This window comes from Takifugu rubripes, chromosome 2, assembly GCF_901000725.2.
Source record: "Takifugu rubripes chromosome 2, fTakRub1.2, whole genome shotgun sequence".
Lineage (NCBI taxonomy): Eukaryota > Metazoa > Chordata > Actinopteri > Tetraodontiformes > Tetraodontidae > Takifugu > Takifugu rubripes.
In genome coordinates this window covers 9,785,477-9,803,027 of record NC_042286.1, presented here as the reverse complement: position 1 = coordinate 9,803,027, position 17,551 = coordinate 9,785,477, and the positions used below count along the sequence as shown (strand labels likewise).

General features: G+C 44.6%; 2 protein-coding genes across 2 annotated transcripts; one reads left to right on the top strand and one right to left on the bottom strand.

Annotated features, from left to right (window-relative positions):
• Positions 1-130: 130 nt before the first annotated feature.
• dlst (dihydrolipoamide S-succinyltransferase) lies at positions 131-6,033 on the bottom strand. The gene is made up of 15 exons (XM_003962448.3): positions 5,888-6,033; positions 5,002-5,035; positions 4,852-4,891; positions 4,537-4,598; positions 4,365-4,439; positions 4,126-4,181; positions 3,907-4,015; positions 3,643-3,816; positions 3,389-3,474; positions 3,218-3,315; positions 1,581-1,711; positions 1,204-1,277; positions 1,045-1,128; positions 803-970; positions 131-727 (listed from the first exon to the last, which is right to left on the bottom strand). Exons 1-15 carry the CDS (start codon positions 5,948-5,950, stop codon positions 593-595), a joined length of 1,389 nt encoding a protein of 462 aa, XP_003962497.1. The 5' UTR covers positions 5,951-6,033; the 3' UTR covers positions 131-592.
• A 45-nt stretch (positions 6,034-6,078) lies between these two features.
• prox2 (prospero homeobox 2) lies at positions 6,079-14,841 on the top strand. The gene is made up of 6 exons (XM_003962621.3): positions 6,079-6,148; positions 6,569-6,755; positions 7,876-9,465; positions 11,180-11,287; positions 12,448-12,642; positions 14,097-14,841. Exons 3-6 carry the CDS (start codon positions 7,915-7,917, stop codon positions 14,262-14,264), a joined length of 2,022 nt encoding a protein of 673 aa, XP_003962670.1. The 5' UTR covers positions 6,079-6,148; positions 6,569-6,755; positions 7,876-7,914; the 3' UTR covers positions 14,265-14,841.
• The last annotated feature ends 2,710 nt before the right edge of the window (positions 14,842-17,551 follow it).

Genomic DNA, 17,551 nt, shown 5'->3' with positions numbered 1-17,551 from the left:
AATTTAAAATGCTATAAAGGGATTTAAAATAATGCAGCTGTCGTTGTGCAGGTAGAAAACCATCAGCCTATTGCATATTTCTATACATGTCCCACATTCACTCAAGGCAGATTAAACCCAAAACTAGAGCTACCGTAGAGCAATGCAGATTTTATTGTTTTAAAACATTTCTTAAATAGTCTTTCATACACAGCATTAAGGAGAATTTCTGCTTACCATTGTGAATTCAGATTTTTTTTTTTTAATGTGCTTACTGTTTCAAAATAATGAACAGACTATACTGTTTATCTACAGTATATAATTATTCATCTGGCAATTGTGGAAAATGTTTATGTAGCATGTAGAAAATGAATGGTGGTGAACACAGATTCTAATAGGGGGGGTTTGTTTTTTATGAGGACGAGCACCACAGGAACTATGAACCCGCTTCTCTGCAGCAGCAGTGAACCTTTGGTCACTGCCGGGGTTACAAATAAAAACTGCTGGGGTGGGAACCCGGATGTACCGTTGGACGAGGCGGTCGAGCGGCACATCCGGGCTAGAATACAGGTAAGGTGTTGTTTTTAGGCCTGGGGCTGACGGGGGGAGAGGTTCACATGTCGAGGAGCAGCACCCTGGGGTCCTCCACCACAGACTTGATCTTGCGAAGGAAGGTGACCGCTTCTCTGCCGTCAATCAGACGGTGGTCGTACGTCAGGGCGACGTACATCATAGGACGGATCTCCACCTGAAGGAGAGAAGGCCGCTAAGAAGGCGTCCTGTGGCCTTTTTAATCTCCATTTCAAATAGTCTCGGAACAAACCTTTCCACCGATGGCGACAGGCCGGTCGAAGATGCCGTGCATGCCTAAGATGGCGGACTGAGGCGGGTTGATTATAGGGGTACCGAACATGGAGCCAAACACGCCGCCGTTGCTAATGGTGAAGGTTCCTCCGTCCATGTCCTCGACGGCCAGCTCGTTCTTACGGGCCTGCAGCCACATTAAAGGTTAAAGCACTTCTCCTGTGAACATTAGGCCTGACGTTATTGAGGGGAAAACGTTACCTTTTCACCCAGCATATTGATGGTCTTCTCAATATCAGCAAAGTTCATCCCTTCCACATTTCGGATTACAGGAACCACCAGACCCTGAGAACGAGGAGATGTTACCCCCCTGTGTGCATTTCAGACGCCACTGAGCTACGAAGCCCCCATTTGTCTCACCTTTGGTGTAGCCACGGCAACACTGATGTCCACGTAATCCCTGTACACAATTTCCTTTGTCGTGTCATCGATTACTGCAAATATTAAAAGGATAAAAACATGAGATACAGTCAATCCTCTCAAGGCTACTAAGAATTTCCTCTCGAGGAGGGCCGGTTTGTTTTAATGTATTTGAGCGACAGACTGCTGCTTTGATGTAGTCTTGCTAATTAGGTCAGGGTGGTCAGAAGGCAGTAAATAGGGCAGTGCTGGTTTTGAGGTTTAGGTGGTGAACATGCTAAAGTGTAAATGCATCTTCAGGCCACCAGCACTGATGCAGAGGTAATGTCAGACCATCAACCATCAAGCCGCACGGAAACTTTAGCTTGAATCTGTACCCCCGTTGACGGCAGGTTGGTCAGTCAGAGCGTAGGCAGCAGCCTTCACAAACGCAGACATGAAGCCCAACTTGATGTTGTGTTTTTTCAGGAAGGCATCTTTGTACGTCTTCCTCATCTCGGAGATGTTGCTGCGGGGACACGGAAAATGAAGAGGGTTCAAGACTTTCTGCTGTAGCACAATGCTCTGTTCTTTCTCACGCCCATTAGCAATGAGGAAACATGCTGTCCATCTCAGCGACTCGTGTTAGGTGGCAGGTGTTCCTGTATCTAACAGTGTTTATTTGAAATGTGTTGTTCTTGCTGTATTTCTCTGGACAGATTAAATGAATATGTGGCCGTGTTCGCAATCACCGTCTGCTGCCACAAGAATGTGATTACAAGTGGTCCAGACCCTCAGAATGTGGCTTTTGAGATCGAACCTAAATAGGTTCTTGGTGTATTTAAACAGGCGCCTATCCTTGGCTCTGACCCCAGATCAGCTCACTCGAGATGCACGATAATTCAGGTGAAAAACAACCCTACAGGTTTCTTAATTTGATTTTTTTTTTAAATTCAATTTCTTTTTTTGAAGGAGAAATGTTATTTCACGAGGCTTCTCCATTACACCGTCTATAGCGGCCCTTTCAGAAGGAATAAGGACATATTTTGGATTCAACTGAAGAAACGGTAGGACACAAACTATGAAAATGATTTTCCAAATGTCCTAACCATGTTGTCAAAAACACTTTTAATGCCATTTTAATGCCGTTTTGCCTTTCTAAAGATTGCACTTATAGAAAGTGTTAAATTAAAACTATTGGAAGCGGGCTGATAATCATTTCACCGTTGTTCATTTTTCTCTTGTATCTCTGGTTTTAATTGTTTGTTTTCCTGTGTCTAACCCTGTTGGGGCTCTAGGGTTTCTCCACTAACACAATTAGCCCCTCCCAAGACACAGACTCTCCGAGAAAGGAGAGAAGAAGCGATAAAAATCTTCACTTTCTAGAGCCTGTAAATCTTATTGGGCTGTCATAAAAGCCCATATCGGTTGAGACAGCTCTTGCACTCAGAGCACAGGTCTCTGTGGGCCCCTACAGATGCTCTGGGCCTCCTGCTCTGGCTACCTCCTTCAGCTCCAGATGAGCCCTGGCCTGGGAAGTCTTCCTCCAGACTGTCAATGTCAATCAAATTAAGATACACAGAAAACCCTGAATAGCCGAAAGCCGACACCACACATTTGTGGGGGAAAGAAATCCTCAAAGTGTCCTCTTCAGCACGAGGGGGCAAGTGCAGACAACACCATTTCCTTGTAAATTAATAAAACCTGTTTTAACAATTCTTATCTTCGTTTTAGATGGCATTATGGACAAATATTTACATTCCTGCGTTTAAGAGGATATCAGGTTGCAAAGAGCGTTTCCTCTCAGGCAGATTCCAGTCTAGAACCCCCATTTGTGCATTAGCTTTTAGCGCGTCCTATAGAGTGTGTATACTGTAAACATTTGAATATGCCCGTGAACATGTTTTTGAGCATGTGATTTGGTCTTTTTTTAGCATTTATTTAACCTGCTTTTCCTCCTCTCAGTGGCCAACCACACTCGTAAAGGTTCTTTAAAGCCTTCGTAAAATAGGTGAACTAATTTAGAATATCATACCTCATGTCGACCTCATTAAATGTAGTCAACATAGCACAGGTGTCCTGGGCTTCCTTCAGCCTCTGGGCAATTCTCAGCCTCATGCGGTTCATCTTAACCTGAGTAAAAATAAATCACCAGACTCAATCATCAGTCCGTTCACAGAAATCAGCAGACAGATTTGGAGTTTACCCTGCTCTCTGTCCTGACTCCTTTAGCTGCACCCTCTGCTTGTGCCGCAGGTGAAGCGGCGGCAACGCTGGGCTTGATGGCTGATACTGTGAAAAGGGCATGAAGAAGCCTTTAGATGCACATTGGGTTGTCCTGCTGAAAGATGTGAGCTGGAGCTGAATAATGATTAATCAGCGACGTTAGAGGTCAAGAGCACAGATGTCAAACTAAACGGGTCTCATGTGACACAGGCCGTCTGTCCCATTACAACTAACCCGGTTTGGTGTCCATAGCATGTGCTGGCACAGGTGGCACAGGGGGCATACTGGTGGGAATGGGTCCCACGGTGGAGGCAGGAGGAGGTGGAGAAGCAGCAGCAGAAGGTGGTGGTGGGGCTGCAGCAGCAGGGGCTTCAGCTTTTGGAGCTTCGGCAGCTTTAGGAGCACCCGCTAAAGACGCAAGCAAAAAGTCGGGTTAGCAAAGCTATCTCTTAATAATGCAATACTATAAAATGGTGCTAAAAAGACAACATTTAGAACCTCCTTTTCGAAGCTTGAAGAGTGGCGTTCCCCCTTCAACCTTCCCTCCATCAGGGACCAAAAGCTCTTCAATCACTCCAGCAGCAGGAGACGGAACCTGCACTGATGTCTAACAACAAAAAAGCATCAGAAATTAAAGGATTCTGTACATTAATGTAAAGTAAAAGGCCTTTTATTCAAGGAGATTCTGGTTGCTGGCTAAAATTTATTTAAATGTACCTTATCAGTCTCAATTTCACACACCACCTCATCCTCAGTGACGGTGTCTCCAACAGCTAAACAGAGACAAAAATAGAAAAATGGAAAAAAAACAGGAGGCTATATTTAAGTGGAGCACCTTCAAACTTCTCTCTTCTTCTTTTATAATTTTTTTGCAATCCTTTTTAAAATTTCAATGACACCTCCCCCCCAAAAATGCTCTCCCTTTATCTGACCTTAAAGACAGAAAGAGGGTTTACCTTTCTCCCACCTTACGTCCCCCTCTGTGACAGACTCTGCAAAGGCAGGGGTCTTAACTGTGACAACTTCATCCCCTGTGAGAACGCAAAAACAAACAAAAAGTCATTTCGAAATCGCACACCACGCAGGTCAGATACCATAATGGAAAGTAAAAAGCTTGCAGGGTCATACTGTAGGCAACAGATGTCCTGAAGTACTGGATTTGGAAGACATTAGTGGGGAGGTTTGACTTTCTAAAAAAGTAAAAACAGTGAAACAAATTACCAAAGAAAAAATCTCCCATTTCAGACACATTCAACATTTAGCTTTAATATATGAAAGTGTATTGTTAGGGTTGTTCTATCCTTAAACCTACTAGGCTACCATTAATCAATGAAAAGCTACCATGCAAGCATCAACTATTACATTTATCAGCTCTCATTTCAAAGTTGCCATAACAGATGTGATCACTGATTCTTCAAAGTGCTTTTGACTAAGTGTACTTACACAATGTTGTTGAGAGAGATAGAGTGGTTAATTGTTAGAGCTGTAAGATAAATGAAAGAAATGGATTTGGTGATAAAATCTTGCACAAGAACTAACCAAAGTCTAGAATTGGGTGATTTTTTTTAATAACGCTGAGCTCAGCATACATACCAGTGGATGAGCGACGAGCCAACGCCTGATTCCCCTATTTCATTAAAAAAAAGAAAAAAAAGAACATGGTTACAAAATGTTGCAATTTTGAACAATGCAGAAATACAGTTGCATCTTCTGGTGCACATGCAAATGGCTTTAATAGGGAAATATGGGATGTAATCAGTAGGATGTAACATTTTGAGAGAAGTCTAATAAATAGTACAGCATGTGCCCATACGTGCAAAGTGTAGGACTTGAAATGAAAGTAGGTATGCTCGCCATGAGATGGACAGCTGAGCAAGGTCACTTTTGGACTAAGACATTCCAAAAAATCAATTATTTTCTGCAAAACATACGTTTCTGTCTTAGTGTGAAGAAAGGGCGTAAATGATACTTGCATTAAAAATCACTTCATATGATGGTTAACATGCAAACATATTAAACTGTGACGTTTCCACTTTGAGGTGGACATAAAGTTTTAACAGAGATTGAGGAACTAAGTCCACGGAGACGTTGCTCGGTTCCTCGAACCTCGTTAATTGTAATTCTGGCACAGTATGTGCAATTCTCGCTAGGTTTATAAATCTGATTAGATGGCGCCGACTCAATGTTAATAATAAAGAAATGCTTTGTCGAGATCTAGTCTATTCTCAATAAATAGCAAAGACAACGTGAACCAGGCGTTGTTTCCTTTTACTTGAACACTGTCAGCAAAGACTGTCCAAGGAAGGTGTCCTCCCGTCCTTGGCTGGCAATGTTACGGCCTGACCGTGGCCTGCGACAACAGGCGAGCTAATGCTAACGCTAGTCGGTCTTAATCATTCCCACTGCCCTCATCAGGTAAAGACAGCGAGGGGTACTTCACGAGTGACATCATGAAACATATTATTTGCTTGTTCCCTACCTGGCGGAGGGCAGACAGAGAACGGCTGAAATTCCTGGTGAGACACCGGGAATGGGATAACATTATGGCTGTGTGACAGCAGCCCGAAAACGGAAGGGAAACTTCAGATTCACGGACGGGAAGGCTGAGGAAGCACGCGCAAATACTGCGGAAGTAGCGTGGGCCAAACCAATTGCTGCAGAACGGGGGTGGCAGAGTACCAAAACTTGGTTGCGTCCATGTCGCTCAACAGCCTTTCACGAAACACTGAAGCTAATTTGGGTAATTACAAAAGTTTTTAGTTCAGTTTTAAAGGCTATACTTTAGTTTTTTAAAACTAAACTTTAAATGCACGTGTGAGGATTTTTAATGCTCCTAACCTATAAAACATACAAAGATGAAAAAAAGCCACTTTGTGTATCATTATATTCCAGCATTCTTGTATTTCAATGAAAATGGTGATATAAATTAATAATGTTAAAAGGGGCGACCACCATGGATAAGTAATGTCAAAATCAGAAATAAAACTCGCAGGTTTATTAATGTGTTGTACTGTACGTTATAAACTCGAGAAACCACTTGTGTTGTGCAATTACAATGAAACGTCAACTACCGGTAATCAGAATCTTAAGAAGATGACGCTGACATTGCTTTATATTTAAACTACCAATAAATCAATTGCATGCACTGTTTTTGCACCAGTCAGAAAACCATTCAACGCATGACCAAATAGTTTCCTCAACTTGACTTTGTGTGCGGGTGATGTGCGTCCACTTCGCCGCCTGCCTGCCTGCGTGGCCCCGCCCCGGCTCGGCTTGATGCACCGTCTCTCCCGCAGCACCTCAGTCTCCGCAGGCCGTCAGCTCGGCGTCTCTTCTCAGCGCAACAGGTAAGGTCCCATCTGTCTGCAGCCGTGTTTGCATTGCACCCGTGTTCCAGCCTGAAAAATGGCATCTTTCTTGTAACTCACCTGGGCTTCTAAAAAAAGATGTCACCGTTCTATTTAAGTGTTTTTTTGCATTTTGCTTCTTGCTTTTGACAGTTTGAGTCAGTAGTAAATGAAGTGGTGAATGTTTTGTGACTGATTTTTAAATTATTTTCTTGATTATACTATACTTACACGCAGTTATTTAGAGAATCTTTTTCACTTTAAGTACTTCCATGTTGTGTTTAATATCGCTGTTAATTCAGGCAGTAGATTTTGAGTGTAAACCCACAGACAGGTTTTAGTTTCTCAAATTTCCAAACTTGAAAATAAACATACCAACTACAAATATAACAATTTATCGGACAGTTTAACAATCTCAAATTATGAGTGATAAAAAACTCTTCTATCTACTTTATTCTATCTAAAATATCTAAATGTATTATAGAGAAATCTATAGAAATCTGCAGAGGTGTTTCACCTTAGAAGCATGAAGAAACTGATATTAAACACTAATGATGCACAAGTAATTTACGTTCCTTTTTCTCATGTCTTTTTATGCATAAATGTTATAATTTCATTTAACAATTTATACTGCATGGCTTTGTGTTATTGGTGAAAATACTATGAAATCACCACTCCCACCAGATAAAGGAGACTTATCTTTTATAGTTAGCACTGCAGATCATCTTTTGATCATTCCTTAAGATGAAAACCATTTTTGTTGTAAATAATAAATACCCTGAGCTGATCCTTGTATGTAATCTGTTGAAATCCAGCCTCTGTGGGTAGATATTGTTCCTTTTATGACCTGCCAAAGGCATTATTATCGTTATTATAATACCTTAGGCAAGTCATAAAATGAACGTATTGTTCATGATTAAGGATCTTTTTACAAAAGTGAAAAATATTTAATGGTTTTATGTTACTTAAATATTGTTAAAACAAAATAAGTTTGTTTTTTTAATCTGGATTTTATTTATTTAACATATAAGATGATGGACATGATTAGAAAAATAAAGTAAATTTAAAAAACCTGAAATATACATTTTCATTTATGATTTCTTACTTTCTTTCCTTTCAGATACGCAAATTCTGAAGACCTGAACAGTTTTTCAGTGAGATGAACCTCAGCCATCCCGATCAGAACATGCACGGCGCCGGCGACGGCTGCCTGGAGGACGACAAACCCGATGTCATGTTCCCCTGCTTTCGCAGAAACGTCTATGACGAGTCTCTCTCCTCCTACTCCAGCGGATCCATCATCTCTCAGCTCCTGCGTAAGACGATCCACAGCGCGAGGGCGCTCGATGAAAGCCATTTCTACCTTTCCAGCTCTGGCGGGGCAGATTGCAGCCAGGAGGACCAGAACAGTGTCTCCTCAAAGGACAGCACAATGGAGGCAACATCTCCTGGTGCTCATGTCTCCACCGGAGTCAACCCAGAGCAGGAGCATCCTGTGCCCGACCACCTGCAGGCTAAGAGGGCCAGAGTGGAGAACATCATCAGGGTCATGGCAGGCTCTCCCAACAGCAGGCAACATGGCGAGATTGAAAAGGCTGACACGGACGCCAAAGACGTAAGAGAGTCCAGAGAAGCCTACAGAGAGAACAAACGTAAGCAGAGGCTGCCGCAGCATCAGGAGCATGGTGCTGGAGGACCTGCAAGCAGGAGGCCCGGAAGCAGCAACAGTGACTCCTGCAACGCCAAAGATGAGGAGTGTCACAAGCTGAAAGAGCAGCTGCACAGCATGCAAAAGCTCCTGCATCAGCTCCAGGAGAAGTTCCTCCAGGTGTACAACCAGGAAGACCCCGAGCAGAACGGCAGAGATGAGCCAGAGGTCAACGCTCAACGCGACCCCATGGGTGAAAACCTGGCATCGCACTACATGAGCGGCGAGGAGGATTTCGACAGGAAGACCAGCAGAGCGAGTGTGGAGTGTAAGGGCCGAATGAAAGCCGCTGGTTACATGCTCCAAAGAGAGAGTCCGAACCTGCAGGAGACTCTGAAGCAGGAGCTCTCCAGGGCAGTGAACGACTGTGTGGACAGGGTGTTCAAGAAGGCCACCCACACGGGCCTAGATGTGTCCCCTGAGCAGCGCATGTGCTCCTCACCTGAAGTGCACATCAGCATGGTGGTCGACAGGAAGAGCCAGGCGGCCGGCTGCACCCAGGATCAACTGCAGGAAGAAGAGGGTGCGGAAAAGAAGCGTTCCCTGGAGTACTACGAAAGTCCCAGCAATCAGAGCCCGCAGGACCAGACGGAAGCGTTGTCACTGGTGGTCCGCAAACCAGAGGTCACCCCTCTGGGCGCCGTCGCCCCAACAGTGAAGCGACCTTACCCTGTGCACCAAACACCCTTCCAGTTCAATTACAGCACCTCTCTGCACGACAGCCAGATCCTAGAGCACCTTCTCAAGTACGGGCCACATTCCAGCTTCGGGGGACTCCCGTGCATCCCTCCGTCTATGGACAGGACCTCCCCGGACTCGGTGGACCTCACTTGGGACGCCATCGCCATGAGGTCCAAGGTGACGTCCGGCCACCTTGGCCACCACGGTCGTCCCTCCGCCCTGGGGGCCGTGACAGTCGACAACCTGTGTCTTCCCCACGTGAAGATCGAGTGCGGTGAGCTGCAGAGCATGGCCGAACGGAACCCTTACATGTCGCTCAATATATCCTTCCATGAAAAGGCTTATTTTCATATCTCACCTGTTTTTTTCTTTTGGTAGCGCTGATGAAAATTGTCACGCACTGTGTTAGTCAAACGGAAGATTTTAATCTCAATTCCAATCAGCTTTTACGTAAATTCCACCCAATATCGTCATTTATTTAATCAACCTGAGCTAATTAAAAAACGACGCGTTAGGATGTGTCACCCCAGAGAGGAAAAATACAGTCCTTTATTTATTTATTTTAAAACAATGTTTCTATAAGCTAAAAGGAAATAATAAAACCCAATCAAACCTATTTCACATCTTCCATTAAAACAATGGCTGGTTGAGGCGCGCTGCAGTCTGAGCAGCAACCAGAAACTTCAAGGAGAATTTTTTCTTTGATCTCGCTAAGCCCACAGAAAATTACAGCATCTTCTTTAATCTGAGCCGAGTAATGACTTTAAGTTTGGAAAAAGACAAATAAAAAGGAATATAAGGCTTTGATAAGAATTGCCAGGAACAAAAGCCGGTTTTTCAAAGGCAGTGAAAGCATCGGTCTCTGTTTCAGGAAGCGTCGTTGTCTTTTTCCCTTTTTTTTCCTCCCCTTCCCTCCCTCAGACTTGAAAAGGTGCAGGATCTATTTCTCCATCATCAGAGTGCTAGGGGTGCATCTAAAAGGTCACATCTGAGTGCTGCTGGAAATCAAAAGTGCCTTGCAACCACAACACTTGAGCTCTTGTCTTGAGCATTTGTTGTCGGATCTCTTTGTCCGAACGTTCATGACTGAAGCCGAGTGCAAGATAACATCCCCACATCTGCTTCTGAAAACAACTCAAGAAAAACAAATTCCGCCATTGTTAAAAAAAACAAACAACCCAAGTACCCTAGAAATTGTTGTGAATGTTGAGCATATGGCCAGAACAATATATAACATACATCTATCGCCTACCATGAAATTTTTATATTTTTCAGTCCACGTCTCAAAATAATCAAAATATCTCAAAAGCCATTTTTTTGATCCGCTTGTCACCAGAGGAATAAAACCTCAAGAATCACTTTATCTTGACAGTGCAAAGACTCCTGTTTCTCTTTGAACGAGATCACATAAATCTATAATTCCAGCGTCCTCATTTCAAAGGTAGAGCTCCCCAATAAAGACTAAAGGTGTGGCGACCCGGTATGGAAATATTATGACCTAAGGCGTGATGGTGGACTACAGAGGAAGCCGCCCTGCGTGTCTTTATTGCCACAGGGGGGGGGAAAAAAACTGGAGAAGGTGCTGAATTCATTTGTGTCTGAAAATAAAGAAATCTGAAATCTTGTGATCAAAAATGCAACGCCGACATCATTTGGAGATGTCAGTCATGCTTTCGCTGCCACTTTTCTCTGGATTTCCTACATTGCCCCCCCCCCCGCGTACACGGCGACATATGTTCCCTTTAAATCAAGTCTGCTCCTTTTTCAGAACGTTTCCAAACAAGCTTCCTTAACTGCCAGGCATGAAGTGCTCCGCTCTCTAATTAAAAATCCCTAATCTAATTCGTAATTCTGTTTTGCCAATAAGCACATGTTAGGGCCATTATTGACTCTCTGCTTAATGCCGAGCTGTTCTTTAGGGAAATTCAATTTAGCCGAAGATTGAAGCAACACAATACTCCGCTCCGCTATCACTTTGCACGCAACTGTATGTTCCGTGTTGTGTTTAATTGTCTGCCTTAACGTGAACGTGAACATCCAGGAAGGTCTCACCCCGAGCCATCTGAAGAAGGCCAAGCTAATGTTCTTCTACACCCGCTACCCCAGCTCCAACGTGCTGAAAACCTACTTCCCTGATGTGAAGGTATTGTCTTACTCTTGGATTCATTGGGTGAAAAAAAAACAAAAAATACAGGCCGCAGCGGTTGTTTTTCCTGTGTTTGCCGACTTGTCAGTCGAAAAAAAAAAATCAGCAGTGTGTCGGAGGAGAGAAACAAAAACGCAGAGGGTTCAAATAACAAAGCCGCTGAGCTGCTAGTATGTCCTGGGGGCAGAGGGAGATACGGGGGGCATTCTCTTTTAAAAAAAGCCACTCCAGTCAGCAAATGGAGTGACAAAGGACTCTGTAGGCAAGGCATTACTATTGAGTGTCAACAGAGAGTTGGTATTAGAGACTTGTGTGGCAACGAGCAGGCGGTGGTGAGCTGGCCCTAAACACAACATCCTGTCTGTTTTGGCTTTGGTCTCGTGTCATGCCTGCTCCTCTAGCGCCTCTTTTTGTCTTCTGCCTCGTCTCCTTATCTGCGTCCTGTTGTTTCCTCTCCTCATTCATCCTAGTTAGCCCCGCTCTTTTCTTTTCAGCCTTTTCTAGCATTAGTGCTGCGCCGCGCACGCGGCCCTCGGTTTCCCCCGAACGCCTCCCGGGTTTCTGCCCCATCCCGTCCTTCCACCGCAGACCCAGCTCTCTCGGCCATTTCGGGCCTCTGCCTGTGACCCCTGGGGGTCAGGGGGGAGGATGCTGTTGAAGCAGCCCTGCGAGCGTCTCCTCCTTGCTTACAGTCCTGCGGTGGGAAGTGGCACCGAACAAAAGGGCACCTAATCCCAGTGTCTGATTCCATCCTATCATCCCGAGTCAATGAGAGGGAAGCTTCCTTCTGTCCTTATGCTGCCGCTTTCTCACCCACCACACCAGAGGGAAGAAGCGTCTTTGATGCCTGCCCAGCCCTTAGGCGTTTTTTTTCCCCAGTCTTTCTGGATGAGGAGATAGAATAACAAGACTAATGTCAAGACTGACTTTAGAAACACAGAGGCCTGACAGATGTTTTTTCACATTGGTGGGAAAGGATCAGAGCAATTATTGCCTCGTAGAGTGACGGACTGTTTGCTGGCTACAGACAGCAGGACTTATTGGGTGAATTGAAAAGCATTCTTTTAATTACTGTATCCTGTATCCTCCCTCTTATGGTTGCGGTATGCTTAGCAATTGTGTTAAAAAAAGTGACCCCCCCCCATCTCTATTTCCAGTTCAACCGCTGCATCACCTCACAGCTGATCAAGTGGTTCAGCAACTTCCGGGAGTTCTACTACATCCAGATGGAGAAGTTTGCCCGTCAGGCCATCGCTGACGGTGTCAGTGACGTCAAAGACATTACAGTTAGCAGGGACTCAGAGCTGTTCCGGGCACTGAACATGCACTACAACAAAGCCAACGACTTCCACGTAAGTCTTTAGTCATTCCAAATCTTTTATATTGCAGCTGGTGGAGGGATTATTTCACCTGATGCTGATTTTCTCGCCTGTGAGTTGCATTATTGTTCGCTGCAGGACAGAGTTTAAAAAAAAAAAAGAGCCTATTATTCAATTGGAGGTCAATATGTTTTGCTCGGGGCTTTCCGCATTATCTGTATATCTTTTATTGACTAAAGAAAATTAGAAAAAAAAGTATTATTAATTTCCTCCTCTGAAGGAAACCTGTCCACTAATCCACCTGTCAGGGCACAGGTGCAGTGTGATATACGTGACAAATAATGTATAGCTTTAAACATACAGTGCTACAGATGGCCTGCAGTTCACTTCAATGGGGCCGGTTCAAGTTGAGTATTTACCAGGTTTAAACAACAAGACAACAAGCGCGTGGGCGCCCTGTAAATGAGTTGATTGCGTCTAAAATGCTAATTGTTTTAATTGTCCCTTTACTTCAATGCATTGGTAGAGCTAAGCTAATTGACTTCTGCCTTAAGCTTTATGTTAAACTTCAGGGACGTCATCTCATCACTGAAAAACAAATTAGCATCTTCCCCAGAAAGGCTTCCTCCTGCTCACGCACGTGCACGTGCTGGCCTGTTTGTCACCCTGCACCTGTGGCTGGCAGACATTATCTAAACTCCAGAGTGATGCTTTATCAAACTGTGGGAATAGGAAGCCACAAAATCCCACTAAAACAACTCAGGATTAGAGGACCAGTACGCCTGAACGAGGCTGAGATTGCTACTGATGCGGAATGCTGAGAAAGACGCTGCGGATTCCGAGGGAGAAGGCAGAATGGTGGGAAAGGGACGGGACCGTTTTCTTTACCTTGGGACCAAGACATTCCTTTCCCAGGGATGCTTTTGTGTGAGGAGAGGAGGGGAAAGAAAATAACCTATGCTAACAACGCTGCGCTAACTGGTCAGTGGATGGGAAAGGAGGCTGCGGGGTGGGGTTTCCCCCTCAAATCCAGGCGATCAGTTAAACATACCCGCGATTCTCTTTGCGCTAAAAAACAAACCGAAGCGCGATGTCAAATCATTTTTCTGCTCACGTTCCCGGCGGGACCCATACCCACAGCCCTGTCAGCGAGGTGTAGAAACCCCGGGAAGAGAGCCTGTCAGTAGTGAGTTTTGGCTCAAGAAAACAAGACCGGCTAATCAAAGAGGCCTTAAAATGAAATTTAATGATTGCTGCCTTCTATTCATTGTATATGTGCAAAGAACAAAGGGAGCAGCTCCCTTTCATCAGCTTGAGTGTTTGAAGAAGAGCGCTACAGGTCTTCATTTCATATGTTTTGGACTCGGAGGGAAGGCTGCGGACAGATTCGCACGTGGAGTGCCTGCTCACGATTAGAAGAATGTTAATGAGATTGATTTCACTCAATAAAACAGCTCACCCCCCTCCTCCTCCCCCCCGTTTCACAGGTTCCAGACAGATTCCTGGAGGTGGCTGAGATCACCTTGCACGAGTTTTACAACGCCATCGCCGACACCAAGGATTCGGACCCCTCGTGGAAAAAAGCCATCTACAAGGTGATCTGTAAACTGGACAGCGACGTCCCGGAAGAATTCAAGACATCCTCTTATTTGTAGGCCGGTGCGCATCACCGCAACAGCCGGTCGCGTATCATTTGAACCTTTCTTGTAGTGCATTGTAGTGAACATAGATGTTGCATAATATCGGATTTTGTTGCTCTGTTAAATGACACCCACCAGTTTACTCCTAGTCTAAAGTGGTTTTTTTTGTTCTAGTTTTCTCAAGACACTTGTAAATATGGATGCTTTTGTGCTCAATCCCTTTTATTAGAGGTTCCTCTTATGATTTGCCTTCGCCGAGAGATTGTAGGTGTGTAAAAAAAAGTGGTGTTAGCCTGTTTAAGCGGAGCTGGAAGCGTGTTCCGCAGCTCCCATCAGTATTATCTGCTCCTCTCCCCTCTCATTTTTACAGCCAGCGTGGGTGTGTTTCCTAAAAATGTACACGTGTTGCTTTTGCATGTCGCGAAATTGTTCTCCGTGTATGTTGTGAACTCCCGAGCTTGAACGTACATGTGACAACAGGGAGCGGTTGCTCCCGCGTGTAAAGCTGATGTAAATCAAGTTCATTTTCCAGACGTTTCGCTCAACGATTGTACGGATGATTACTGAGATTAAAAATGCACTAAATTATCAACTGCCTTTTGTTTACTTTGGGCTGACAGTTCTTACCCACAATGCAACACACAGACAATCAGGAGACAGCAGGACAAGCGTTCATTAAAAGACACTGTGAAACATCGCGACGCCCCCGATAAGGTGCCTCTAATCCTCATCAGCAGCCGGCTGGTAAATGTCCCCCAACCTCTGGCGTCCACATTGTTCACCGAAGCCGGTCCAAGTCAACTTTCTAAGGCCTGACATTCATTGTGCGGATGCAGGCGACTGTCATGTCTTAAAAACAGCCACAATGCATTCCCTCGTGGTGACTAAAGCCCGAGGTGACCTCATACGGCGTTTTGTGCCGCGAAAGCAAAATTCCACAAACCCGTTGACGCTTTCTTCCAGGCACCCATTCAAAAGCTGGTCACAAACACACTGCGCACGCACACACGCACGCACGCACACACATACACACGCAGGCAGGCAAAGAGGAGCGAGGCTTTCGTATTTCTACCTTTGTGGGGACTTTCATAGACATCATGCATCACCCAGCTCCCTACCCTAACCTTAACTAGCCCAACCACCCCCAACCCTAACTACAACTCAATCCTAACTAATTCTACCTTGTCTTAACACACATACAATGCTTTGAATTTGCGAGGACCAGCCAAACTGTCCACACTTGGCAAAAAAAATCCTCGCTTTGTTAGTAGAATGAGTACACACACACACACACACACACACACACACACACAGACAAAGGTCAGACAAGTCACAGATGGGTCGATTCCATTACCTCTGGTTACATAAAAGGTGGAAAAGCAAACTATGTGGAATTAAACAGATGGATTTAATCCTAATTTTATGTCAGACTGTTGCTGGGGAAACTCTTTCCAACTCAGCCAGTAGATTCAGAACACCACAATCTACTTTTTCTTCTCCCACCTAGGCTATACAGGCTGTACCCAAGACCAAAACATTTAATTGAAAACCTGTTAGGCACCCAAGCACCAATTACATCAGAAATGATAACATTAAGGAAATTAAAACATTAGTTGGATTGGCTGATGACAAAGTCTAGAGACAATAAACCTCACTAATCTTTTAATAGACATTTCTTTTCAATTAGATCTGTCTCTTTCTTGGGTAAATTGATTTACATTCTCAACTCAATTAAAATGCCTGCGGTTGAACCAAAGTGCTCTGCTCAAATTAATTTGTTGAACAAGACTTGGTCACCTCTGATATAATGAAAGAAAACAAAGAAAATGCCTTCAGTTGTTTGACCGCCGCTGGCTGACGAGGCTTCAACTTAAACAGTATGAGATGAAATTACATTCTGTATGGGAGATAAAACAAAGCAAGCTTTGTAATGAAGATGAAATGGAAAGCGCAAGGCCGGGGGACGTGATCGAATTAAAACCACACCGCTTTGTTTAAACTGCTGATTTGTGTTGCGTGTTTAACCTCCTGTGAAAGGCGGACCGCGACGAAGGCCGAGCTTTTCTGGGGTTAACGACCAAAGGAGCCAATCAATGTGAATTCCAATCAGAGCTGCAGGCCCGGCCCTCGGTGCTGAAGAGTAACAGCATCATCTAGTGAAGCTCTGCTGTAAGACACACACACGCACGCTGTCATATTCACTCAGGCTCGTCTCTGGCGGCTCCTGTATGCTATTTGCTATATAAAATGCATTTGATCCTTTTCCCAGCATATTATGACTTATGAGGAATCCTGAAAGAGATTTAGCTGCGTGCTAATCTCCCCACAGAGGGGTGCCCTTGCCCCGGTGACGAAGCGGGTCACAGCTTGGTGTGTGTGTCTGTGGTGTAATAGTCATTGAAAAAAGACTCCTGGTAAGACAAAGGCAGGATCAAACGTCCCTGAGCTGGAGATGCTTTTGTCTCTGTCTCAGGGGGACGGGGGGAGCGTCCTGACAGTCCCAGTCTGGTAAATCCTCTATACTGGGAGGGTGCAGAGAGCAAAAGGGAGTGCAACTTAAGAATGGGGGCCGCTGACTTTAGGCTGCCCTTCAGCCAACCACTTCTTGGTGTAGTTTGGTGCGATCACCAGTAAATCTTTATTAATTTTAATTGGAGCCCCCATTTAAAAGAGCAATTAAAGCGGATTAATCGAGCCCATCCCGTATAATGTCTTCTGTTAATTAGTTTGTCAGCACTGTTTTAATATCGCTTAATGACTTCATATTTCAGCGATGACATTAAAGGGATGCTGAAGGAAAAGAAATGGCCTTATCGCAGTGTGCCGCTCTAATGGAAGATGTCCCCCACCGGCGCGCAAGGTCAGGCCTGGGGCCGCTGGGGAGGGACAGGCTTCAGGGTGGCACCGAGGCCCCTGGCTCCAGGGATGCCACGCCTGGGGCGCACAGACACAGTCGGCGTCACGCTCGATCACACAGAACTAGTTCTGATAAAGATATAACAAAGGAAGATCAAAAAGGGATCAGCATATATTTAAATGAATGACCAAGGCGACACTATATATATTTGTATTTTAATTTAAACCGGCTTCCTTTGTACCAATAGTGAAGGAGGCAGGAGACATTACTATGTTGTAATAACCTGGATTTCATTTTCTGCATATGTCTTTGTGGTTGTTTACATATTTACATTAAATTTATGATTTAAAGTATTTTTTTAGTTACATCCTGCAGCACACTCAACAGGTGGACGTTGTGAAGTTGAGCCGGGTCAGTACCAGGGGGTGGGATGTTCCCCTCCCTG